At 39.3% G+C, this 11661-nt stretch overlaps 1 protein-coding gene across 2 annotated transcripts; it reads right to left on the bottom strand.

Annotated features, from left to right (window-relative positions):
• Window positions 1-17: 17 nt before the first annotated feature.
• On the bottom strand, window positions 18-7452 carry LOC105052150 (serine/threonine-protein kinase BSK5). Of its 2 annotated transcripts, none has more exons than XM_073244266.1 (10): window positions 7100-7452; window positions 6786-7015; window positions 6558-6693; window positions 5568-5701; window positions 5353-5458; window positions 4410-4495; window positions 3310-3498; window positions 2658-2822; window positions 968-1081; window positions 18-437 (listed from the first exon to the last, which is right to left on the bottom strand). In XM_073244266.1, exons 1-10 carry the CDS (start codon window positions 7182-7184, stop codon window positions 192-194), a joined length of 1491 nt encoding a protein of 496 aa, XP_073100367.1. In that variant the 5' UTR covers window positions 7185-7452; the 3' UTR covers window positions 18-191. The 2 variants fall into 2 exon arrangements, with proteins under 2 accessions (XP_073100367.1, XP_010931161.1); XM_010932859.3 differs by having other exon boundaries at window positions 6786-7009; window positions 7100-7451.
• Between the last annotated feature and the right edge of the window lie 4209 nt (window positions 7453-11661).

Below are 11661 nucleotides of genomic sequence, written 5' to 3'. Positions count from 1 at the left end.
GCCAAATCATACCCCAGTGGATTGAAATGCTATATCAACTTCATTTAATTTTTGATCCCATCATTGTCCATGATACAGACACTTCAACAAAAAGAAACACGAACCAAACCTATTGGTGCGCATCAACGGCAATTAAAAGAAATGAAAAACAAGAAAAAAAATAAATAAACAGAACAATAAACCTTTACACTTCAGTATTTTTTATTCCTTTTAGTCTCTAGAGAAGCACCATCTTTCAGCGACTCCTGGGCGTCGGTTTCCATTCCAAGACTAAGTAGAGCAGCAGCTTGAAGATAGTAAGCAGTGGGCCACTCAGGCGACACCACCTGCGCTTGCATCGCATCTCCTAGAGCTTCTTGTGGCATATCGTTCATCAAGTATGACAAGCAACGCCTGGCTAAGACCGTTGGAGAAATCATTGTTCCACTATCAATAAACTAGCAAAAAAAAAAAGTCAAGCTCCTCAGGTTTTTACAGCATGTCAAGGGAAAGAGAACATGTTTTGAATAGTACAGGGTGGAGTGTGAAAAGCTTTCTTGGCAATATCGACTGAAGGAACTAATACATGCCAGGCTTGCTGCTCATCAATCACAACTTAGAGGTTTCCTATAGCAGGATTGAAATTATACTCATATTCTGTAGTTTCTGTTACATCCAAAAATTTACCTTGTACACGCCCAGACGCACCGGTTAAAGAAATTAGCCAAAAGAAAAGTAACAGAAAGAATTTCATGACCTATGAATAGAAGAAGAATGCGTGGGGAATATCTTGGATAAAACTGGGTGATGAGAAAGGCTAAGGACTCACTTCTCACAAGTCTAGAATTGTCACGAGGCCAGTTTCACCACCCAATCAAATTGAATGAATAATTAAATGGCTACCTGACTTCTTATTATTCAGTGCAGTGTCTAAATCAATGTGAATAAATGTAACTTATAATGTATGTTTTAGGCTCATAGAATAAACCTGTGTATAGTAATCAATTGCAGTTCCAAAATCTTTAGCCCGAAAAGCACTGTCTCCATGCTTCTTACAGTTCAAAGTCTCCTGCATTTGGCTGGTCCACACTTGGAAAGAGAGCTGCTAGAAGGATAACCATTGTGACATAATCTTTGGGAGTAGAGAACCGAATGGCAAATGAAAATATTCAGAGAGATTTATAATTTCACATTAATCAGAATTGAATCTTGGGAGAACCGAGAACAATAGATTTGAAATTCATAGCATCCTTGCACAAGAGAACAACATATTTGAAATGGATAGCAAATCAGTGAAGCTAATTAATAATGACCCATGAAGGTAAATTTATGTCAGCTTTAACAGATACCAGATCACTTAAAATGTAAGAGCAAGCAATCGTGAGAGTGACCCTTCTTTTTTTTTTTGTGTGTTGTTTCCTACTACAAAATTTTCCTTTGTTTTGCCATGTGATAGATGCATGGTGCAGGTTACTTAGCATACCATTCCTGGTCTTTGTTACTATCCAAATATGTTTGTTAACAATAACAAAGTTGTCACCCATCCCTTTGACCCTATTACTGATTCTTGTTTAACTACACAGCTTCCTGAAATTTGAATTCAAACTGAAATTGGGTTAAAACGTAAATTACAAACTCAGAAGAAATCACTGACCAGGATATGCCACAAGTGTTCTCATTATTGTCTTTTTCCTTTTTTCCTTTTTTGTCCTTTTTTTTTCTTAACAAAAAAACTTTTGGCATTGATAAGCCTCAGTTGGGCTGCAGAGACTTATAACACAGTTTCCAACAGGAGTGTGTCTGTGCATGCATGCATGTTTGGAAAATTCCATGTTCCTTAAGCCAGTTGTTACAGGAAAATCCTGCTATTAGAAACCCATATAAGTAGGATTCTACATGACAAATATTGAAAGCCCAAGGAGGATATGCCTTCAACAGTTCGTTTATTCAGCGCAAGGCGGTAAATTTGATTTAAGAGTGGACTGCAAAGATGCCTGATCTCCCATTATTGACTAAATATGCATTTCCTTAAAACCAAATCATGCTTGTTTAAATAATACAAGGACAGAAGCATAGACTTGAAAACAATAGAACCAGTCGTTCAGTCTTCCAAATGTGTTGATTTTGTTCACCACTTGTTCCTTTCTTGTTTACAGGTGGGTGTTAAGCTTAACCAATGATTTGTGTAAGATAAAAGATTGAAGAAAATCCCAAATTGTGTGGCTTAAGTAGTTGTCTATCTTCTATTGGCTTATAGCTGCTTTTAGTGGAATATTAAAAATGAACTCACCTTCATATGATGGCAACAATTTCAGATCTTAATTCCATGCACAAAAAAAAGGGGGGAAAACTAAAGCACTTTCACCTTTGTTTCAGAAAGATAATTTCCCATAATGATTTTCTTGGATTTAGACTCGCTACATTTTGCTCCACATGCACCTCAAAGCACATGAACTAAGGTACTATTCTTGTTGGATCTACCAAAAGTTATATAGAAATTACATGCAAGGGAAATGGGAAAAAGGAGGGAAGTCAACCACAGAGCAGGGTTAAGACAGACAAATAATGCCTCTTCTGGTCGAATCTACAAGTACCTTATAGAAATGAAAACATGAAAGCAAACACAAGCACAAAACTGCATATAAAAAGTGAAAACAGAGGCTAAAAGTTTTTCTTACCTCATTGGCTATTCCTTCATCATCCTTGTATCCAACCTTCTCCAATATTTCATGTATAGCAGTGAGGTCTAACCTGGTGCAAGCTTCAGCAAAAGGAGATAAAGAAAGTATTTGCACAGAGTTTGTAGGACCATGTGGAATACCCATCAATATGTATGAGGGCACCTGCTAAGTAAAAATTGAATGAGTACCATGCATTGTAGTATGAACACAGAGTAACAAAATAGTATAATCAAAATAAAATGAACATGTCACCTGCTTTCAGAAACAAAAAAATATCAGTACAGTTTATGCAGGTAATCTATGAGTAATGACTGTTATGACCATTTTATCTATGTTACCAAGGTTGAAAAATAGTTCTATAACCTTTTTGTGGGAAAATATAACAGTAATCACAAGAAACGAACTGTTGACATATAATTTAAATAACAAATGGATTGCAAAAATCTATAGGTTTAGTCAAGCAATATCAAGTGCAGTAACCACCAAATGCTCCACTGAGCCAGAATTAGAGGAGAATTGCATAACCTCTAGCATAAGTAGCCACCTAATGTATGTTGAAAATTTCACAATTAAAGAAGAAAAGAAATGTGTGAGACCAAGGAGGTTCTTAATGATCCAAAACAGTAGCTTCTAAGGGAATTAAACTTACGTCTGCATCTTTCTGAAGCGATGTAAGAGTGGTCACTAATGACTTCAGATTTGGCCTCTCACGAGGTTCATATTGTAAACAACGAGAAGCCAGCCGCACCAGTTCAGTCCCATCAGCATTGGAGAAATGCCCCTCCAAACATGAATCCATCAGCATCAGAAAATTCTTACTGCGAATTAGGTCAAGTGCCTGCAGCAAGAGAGATCTATGTCAATGCTCTGAATTCATCAATTGTGATGGGACAATTGCTCTGTCCAAGTTCAAAACAGATAAGTAGAAAGCGGGAATAAAGAAAATCTTTTAACATTGACACTAGTGAAGCCACAAAAGTTCTGTTTTCTCTTTTTTTGCCCGCTATTTTGCGATCTACATTTAAGGTTCAGAATATAGGGGCAATAAGTGACAATGTATGCACACTAAACTATAAGCTGTCGACCACACATAGATCAACACAGGACCTAAGAGACGAAGGTGCTGAATTGGAAGCAAATGCACTTTTTTAACATAAAATTCTGCCACCCCTTAATAGTTTGTTGCTACACAGAAATTAATATCACCATCAAGCCACAAAACAATGTCAAATTAGCCTGTGGCATGCACAAGTTTGTGTGTAAGCCTGCTTATAAAAGCTGAAGCATCCATCTGGCTGCATGATGGAGCTCTGGATAAATCATTGTGGTAAAGCTTATCAAAGGGCATTCACCTTCACTGTACTTATAACGAGACGTTCCATACAGGGAAATTACACTTGAAATCTTACCATCAACTATTTCAAACTTGCAATAATAGTTAAATTTCTAAAGGACAACATGTCAAGAGTTGTCTAGGAAAAATTATCAGTAGAAGTATTAGAATTTTAGCTTATCATACTAATCTTCTGTCCCTGCGAGCAGATTTAGGAGTTTCCTGTCCTTCAGGAGCATAGAGAATGAATATAGTTCAAGTACTAATTTAGGGGCTGTTTATGTAGAAATGGCTCATAGACAATACTATTACATCCTCCAAAACATTCAAGTAAATCAACTGCTACTAAATGCTGTTATGGCATTCAGCTTCAAATCAGGTAAGGCCAAACATATTTTTGGGAAGTACGAGCTTACATGGCTTGGGGGAATATGCTTTCCACTAAGAAGATCAAGCAGCAGAGTTCCAAAGCTGTATACTACGCTCTCTGGCGTCACTCTCCCTGCCAAAAGGATCTAATAAGATATATATGATACTTTCCAACTCTGAACAACATATAATTTCCTTTTTTATGCACATCATCCAATCGATTGATTTTAAATTTTAAATTTAGAAAAAAATGAAACTATATGCATGGAAATTGTAGATTCTCTATTACAGCACCCATGCAATCTAGTAGCTATAGAGGGAATGCCTATATATGATCTAAGTAAGTCCATTACTCCATTTGGGGGAGAACATGCAGAATGGAGATATCAAAAAAGAATAGAATAGATAATAAGATATTCAAAAGATACTCTTTTGGGGATCATTCCTTGAAATCAACAGCAAGGTTCGTCTGTTTAGTTCGGGCCAGGGCAAAGGAGTTTGGTTTTGATAGATGCACCAGTTTTTTTCTGTAGTTTTGAAGTTGCAACTAAACAGAATCCAAGGTTATTAATCCAAGAAATATGTTAGAAAGAAGAAGAAAAAGTATTTGAAATATAATTTTAGATTATATTGGACAAATTGAAACCTTTATTTCCAAACGGAAGACACTGTTTAAAATTAAAAACCATAAGGAGTGCCAAAGGAAAGAAAAAAAAAAAGCAGAAGCTCCAAAATTGAACATCTTGGGTTCAACGGAACACCCTGCCAAAACTTCAAACCTGGAAAATGACTTTTTTACCCCAATATACATCAACAAGGTCCTACACTGAATTAGGCAATCCAACGCATTCAACAGGAACCATTTAACAAGTTTAACCTACCACAATGCTTAAAACATGCAAAAGTCCAGCAAACATGTTTGGATGCATGTGTTTTGTATAAAGTAATCAAAGGCCACTCAACCCACTGCCACTTAAAGAATCTGCATACCTGTCCTGAGGTACTCTGGAGGTGTGAATGCTAAGTTAGTGCTATAACTCTTCCCATCTCTGCTGTTCTTCATGAGGCCAAAACAGGAGAGCCTGGGATCACCATCCTGTCAAATTCCGACAGCCCGATCAGAAACACAGCCAGTGGTGATAATGCAGCACGACAGCACATGACGAAAGAGTACCATTTATGCAGAAGCCAGCTGATGATCTCACCTGATCAAAGAGGACTCTGTATGCATTGAGATCGTGATAGAGTGCCCGCCCCTTGCTGTTGCAATACTCCAGTGCTTGTGCTAAGTACAACACGACTCTTATCCTCATTGCCCAACTCAAAGGCTGCGTGTCCCCTGTCATATACCATCACCACCCCTCATTTTTCATTATTAAACCACTGATCCAGTATACTCTATGAAGGTGGTTCAAAAATACGCCCATGTATATACAATATTTAGATCATGTTAGAACGAAACAACCTGGTCTTGAAAGCAACTGAAACAGAAGCCTTTATCATAATCAAAAGTCTACCTATATAAATGAAGAAAATTGATACCTAGAATATTGGCTTGATTCACATACACACACACACACACACACACACACACACACACACACACACTTGTGTATGTATGTATATATATATACACGTGTATGTATGTATATATATATATATACACATGTGCATATGTATGTATGTATGTATTTATGTATGTATGTATATGTATGTATATATGTATGTATGTATATGTATGTATGTACACACACACACACACACACACACACACACACACACACACACACATATATATATATATATATATATATATATATAACTTATCACAACGCTATATATTACAATTGATTCAACAAAGTAAATAGAGTATTGCATGGAAAAAGAACAATAAATGATGCCTGCTACATCAACCGGACTATATAAAATTCTTCCAATAAACAACTTAAAATGCCATAAATACCACTCTCGCCCATTCACGATTAAACAACTAAAAATTACCAAATATAGAAGCACTTTGCAAAGAATTATTTCCGCAGGCGATGAATCTATACGGATCAAGGAAATTATATAGGATCGACTACCTCGAATTTATTCATCAGCAATAATCGGTAACGGTTCCAAATTTTATTGAGGGAAAAAGTTAAAAACAAAAAAAACAAAGAACCGAGGTGGGTGGAGGAAGGAGCGAGTACAGTGGAAGAGGTGCTTGGCTAGGGTTTCGTGGGGCATGAACTCGGCGACCAGCAGCCTCTCTTCACCCTCGCAGCAGCAGCCAATGAGGTTGGCCAGCCGCTCGCTCCGGAGCTGCCCCACCGCTCTCGCCTCCTCCTGCGAGCCCACCAAGAAACCGATCGAAATCAAAATACGAGAGAGAAAGAAGAGAGAACAAAGAAATTTTAAAACAAGGAAAGGGGACGGACGAGGAACTGGCGCGGGTCGGGCCAGGCGAACTTGTTGAAGCGCTTGATGGCGACGGTGCGGTCGCTGTTGAGGAGGTTGCCACGGTAGACGACGTTGGGGGCTTTCTCGCCGTGCTCCGAGACGATGTGATCTGGGGAGAAGCCATCGGTGGCCGCCCGAAGCTCCTCCAGCCTGAACTCCGCAAACCTCGGCACCCCGTCCCGATCGCCGTCGCCCCCATTCTCTGCAGCTCCCATTCATAATAAACAACAAATTAAAGCGACCATCACCACCACCACCTTGATCGGTAGCCAAGAGAGAAAAGAAAGAGTACCAAGATCGTCGGCGGGCTCGAGGACAGAGGACTTGAAGTGGGCGGGCCACCAGCAGAGGGAGAATCTGGAGCAGCGAGCTCCCATTCTTAATCGCTCGGCGATGTTAAGGATTTCGGATATAATCAAGAAGAAGATCTCATCACTCACGACGAGATGGAGCAAGCTAGTCGAAAAGAAAAGAGAAGGGGAAAGGATGGAGACTGGGGGGGGGGGGAAGGGAGGGGCAGAAACAAGAAAGGAGAACGAATGGTGAAAGATAAAAGACTCTGAGAGTGGATTTGTTGTGGATCCGAGGTTTCCCTCAACCTTTTCTCCTTTCAGCTGCTTTTCTGGTCCCTCTCGCAATGCTACGATGTGTGTGTGTGTGTGTGTGTGTCTATATATATATATATATATATATATATTGTTTTTAATATCCAATCGCCCCTCCCAACCCATTAACTTCGTATTGTTTTTAATATCCAATCGCCCCTCCCAACCCATTAACTTCGGTATACCATTTCACCACGGAATCTAGGTTTTGAAAATTGAAAACAGCCTCTCCTTCAAAACAATTTCATAAGCGAATCTTTTTCTTTTTTTTCCTTTTCTTTTGTACAATAATAAGCGAATCTTTTCCTTGTTGACCATGTACACGTATTTCTTGCTTCCTCCTCGGTCTACAGTCTCGGCTACTCGTTCACGTCACTTGGTGTTTTTTTCTTGATCCACATTCTGGAATCGGACCCGGGTGGGTTCGGACGACACAGAGAAGCCTAGAACCATACTGGACTGAATTGGGTTGACACAAGCTATTTGAGCCCCAGGGAAAATAAACAAATCCCTGCACGACCCTCGAGGAGTAACTGATAATATACATCGACATAGAGGCCAGCAAACCTGACCATAGCAGGATGAGAGGATATTTGGTCCTACCAGGCACTCTTGAGTATGATATCTGGAGCCTTCAATTGATGTCTAACATTATTGCTTTTATTCTGCCAGTCTCGGGATATTTTGCGCAACTCACGCCTGGCATGGCCTACAAAAGACGTTTAATGTGTTGGTACTGTTGACAGGGTTTAGTAAGCATCCCTGGGTTAGCCACAATTACAGCAAATCCAATGTCCGAAATTTGCTGTTACTAAGTAAGCTAATAGAGAGCCAACAATATTTTATGATGTGATATATAAGGATATTGGAAGTAGTTGAGTTTCCACGTGCCCGGATACGTTACACATAGTAGCCTACCATCCTTGACTCAACTGATTGAAACAACACCATCTCTTTCAGTTTAATAAACTACTCGTTCAACCTGCTCGAGGGGGACATCTCTACGGAGGCTCTTTATATATTATAACACATACATATATACATATATTACAAGAGGAACAGTATAAATGTTTTATTATACATTTTACACGGTTCAAAATTGCTACCAACGTTCACAGTGCAATCAATTGCCACGAGGATATCTAATTATGGTGCAAATGAAAAATTATTGACATAATTTTTGTTTAACATTGCAAATCATTGTTCCAATCATGTGATACTATATCATGCAGGACCTGCGTAGCAACAATTTTGTAAAAATGTGCACATGTTAATGGAGTATTTTTATCTATATACATAAGTACACTTGGGACAGCCAGTAGGTGAGAGATGCTCATATCATCCTCCCCTAATAAACGCCCAACTCACTCCTACTTACGACAATAAAAGACCAACATTTTTTTTGGAGGACTCCGGGTATTTTCTGTTATAGGAGCGTATCCAACATTCGTTTCCCAGGTCTGCACAATACCAATATGGAACCCTACGATGACACGGTTGAGGAAAAGTAACTGTAGATTAGCCTTGTGACCATGAATACTTTTTTCTATCCCGCAGTGTAAATGATATGTCACTCTAATGGTGTGATATGTGTGTATTCCTCGTGAACCTCATAAACGCACTCAACTAATTCATTCAGACAATTAATAGCCAGACATGCGGTTGCTGCTCCCTCTCGTTCGCACTTGGCGTGCTTCCCTCGTGTCGCTGCTTTCACTCATCGTATTAAAGTAACCATATATGTGGATGTTCGCACCAGTTTTCCAAGCTCACCCGAGGCTTCTCTTTCTCCAAATGAATTGTTATAAATATGCAGCACTAACTGGACGTTCTTTTCCCCGGCATTGGATCTAAAGAGCAATAAAACCAGGAACCTGTTGCTGAGATTTACTGCTGAAAAAGTTCTTGGGGCAGTCATCATCCAGTCCTGCGGTTTAATTATAACTCTCCACTGACATGGAGCCAGAGCCAATTTATTTTCTGACAGGCATGGGGAAAGGCAGGGAACATCGCCACGACCTGCTACGGAATGATGATGACATGGGCCGGCTTCTCCTCCTTTTGCTTTAACTGGTGTAGGAAACGCAGGGGTCTAGTGGGGTTCCACACGGCAAGTCACGTAACCTTTTTTTTATGAGCTCTGCCAGTGCTCGACCCAACACAACCATCTTCCACCTTACCAGGTTTTGGTGCGACAAGACTTGCCATGTAGCGTGCGCCCACCTCTACCACTTAATAATACTGAAATAATTCCAAAGATGAGTTTATTAATACTAAGAAATGCATACTTTTTGGTGATTTGATGGTGAAAGATTATGTTAATTGTGAGACAACAGCAATCTTTCTTCCGGCCATGGATCCAGCTGAGCTAAAAAAGGAAAAAAAATAAACGAGAAGAATTTTATCATATTTCTACTTTTGTTAGAAAGCTGGACGTATCCAATAACAGGGGAAACTACAAAAAGTAGCTAAAAGCCCACCCATGCCCACATGGTGGGCAAGCCTTTTAGCTGGGTACAGGCATGCATGCATCCATCCTTTGGAGCAACTACCATGATAGCAGTACTGATTCTTTAATTCAGAGGAACATGCCATGCCACCCTAAGATCTGAAAGGAACCGTCTGATTTGCTACTATTCTACTGGACAAGACCACAAGGCTCTCAAAGTCTCAGATCCGTTATGATACGTCAACGTGATTCTCTTTTGCTGAAAGCTGTCCTCCAGTGGCCCGCAAGGGAGGTGGGGGAAGAGGACAATGGCCAAGGCCTGAACAACATCCATTAAGTGGTTCCTCTACTGATCAAAGTCAGGACATGTAGAGGAAGTGGATTTGAGTTGTCATTCCAGTCTCTGCCCAGATAAACAAAATCCCCCCAGTCCGGAGTGTGCTGAGAATCGTGAGTGAGAGGAAACAATAAGCCTCTAGCTTGAAGGCTTCTCTCATGCCGTTTATATATATATATATATATATATATATATATATATATATTTGAAGGGAATCTCTGAATCTTGACAATTTTACTCTTTGATCACGATCTTTGTTAACTTTTGTTTTTTTAAGGACAGTCCTTTGTTAGCATGTAAAATTGCAATGTTTGATGCGTACTAACCGTCTATAATCAATCATTTTCCCGACGTGCAGTGCACATGTTCAGATGCTCCACTGACTAGCGTCGATAGCCCTCTCTCAAAGATAACGGATACAACAATATAATTTAATCTCGTTCAATATATATATATATATATATATATATATATAGATAAGCCATGAATATGTACTTAGCGGCAAATGTTGGTTGACCAATGTTCAAAGCTGTTCATGAGCTTTAATATATTTCGTATGGTTATATATATATATATATATATATATATATATATATATAAGCCATGAATATGTACTTAGCGGCAAATGTTGGTTGACCAATGTTCGAAGCTGTTCATGAGCTTTAATATATTTCATATGGTTAGTTAATAAGCACCACGTTAACTTGCCGGAGAACTGAAGATGATATGCGTGCAGAGAGAGAGAGAGAGAGAGAGACTTATGATTATTCACAGAAAAATTCAGCCTAGACCGACCTATAGGCATTCATTTTCCTACATCATCAGAATGATGGGACTATAAGCAAGGCATGTGACTTGCACCTACCAAAAAGATAGAATTTACCGGAGACAAATTAACTTATTATTGCATATTTAGAGAAGAGTTTGATTGATCGAGAAGATAGTTTAGGTTATTATCAGCCGCATTTCTATTTATTATGGTAAGCCTGTTATCAGTCCTGACGCTTGAGACCAGGGCATAACCTGAAAGGCGGAAACACCATCCATGAATGTGATACCACCCGAAGTTCCTCAGAAATAGAAGTACGATGAAATTTTCAGTTACCCATGGAATTGTAACCCCACTACCATCATGCAGTAAAAACAATCCCTTATAACGGCCAATCGCCTCAACCGGTTCGAAAGTGAGCCAGGATTTTGTCAATATTGTATACAACATCTCCTCTAATCTCTATTTAGAAATCCATTCATTGAAGTTACAAGACTATCCTTCGATTAGATTGACTCTAACAGATCAATGAACAGGCCATTTTCTCCATCTTTTGCTGGGACCATTGCAAGTTAGAGGACGGAATAACCTGTTCACATTTGATAAGACCGATATTGCCCCCGTTCTCATCTATTCCCTCTTCCCAACTTCCTCATTCTCCTCTCCTTTCCTCTTCAATCCTCTCCTTCCCTCT

This window comes from Elaeis guineensis, chromosome 10 (assembly GCF_000442705.2).
Source record: "Elaeis guineensis isolate ETL-2024a chromosome 10, EG11, whole genome shotgun sequence".
In the NCBI taxonomy this organism is placed as follows: Eukaryota; Viridiplantae; Streptophyta; class Magnoliopsida; order Arecales; family Arecaceae; genus Elaeis; species Elaeis guineensis.
The sequence above is the reverse complement of the archived record's forward strand: the minus strand, read 5'-3'. Positions and strand labels throughout refer to the sequence as shown.

What these genes read in the sequence shown, in the direction of transcription:
- LOC105052150 (XM_073244266.1), bottom strand. Translation starts at nt 7,184, where the DNA reads ATGGGAGCTCGCTGCTCCAGATTCTCCCTCTGCTGGTGGCCCGCCCAC. An exon ending in AGCATATTCCCCCAAGCCAT is followed by an intron (nt 3,499 to 4,409) that starts GTAAGCTCGTAC and finishes CTCTTGCTGCAG; the next exon opens with GCACTTGACCTAATTCGCAG. An exon ending in CGCTTCAGAAAGATGCAGAC is followed by an intron (nt 2,823 to 3,309) that starts GTAAGTTTAATT and finishes TTTACTTAGCAG; the next exon opens with GTGCCCTCATACATATTGAT.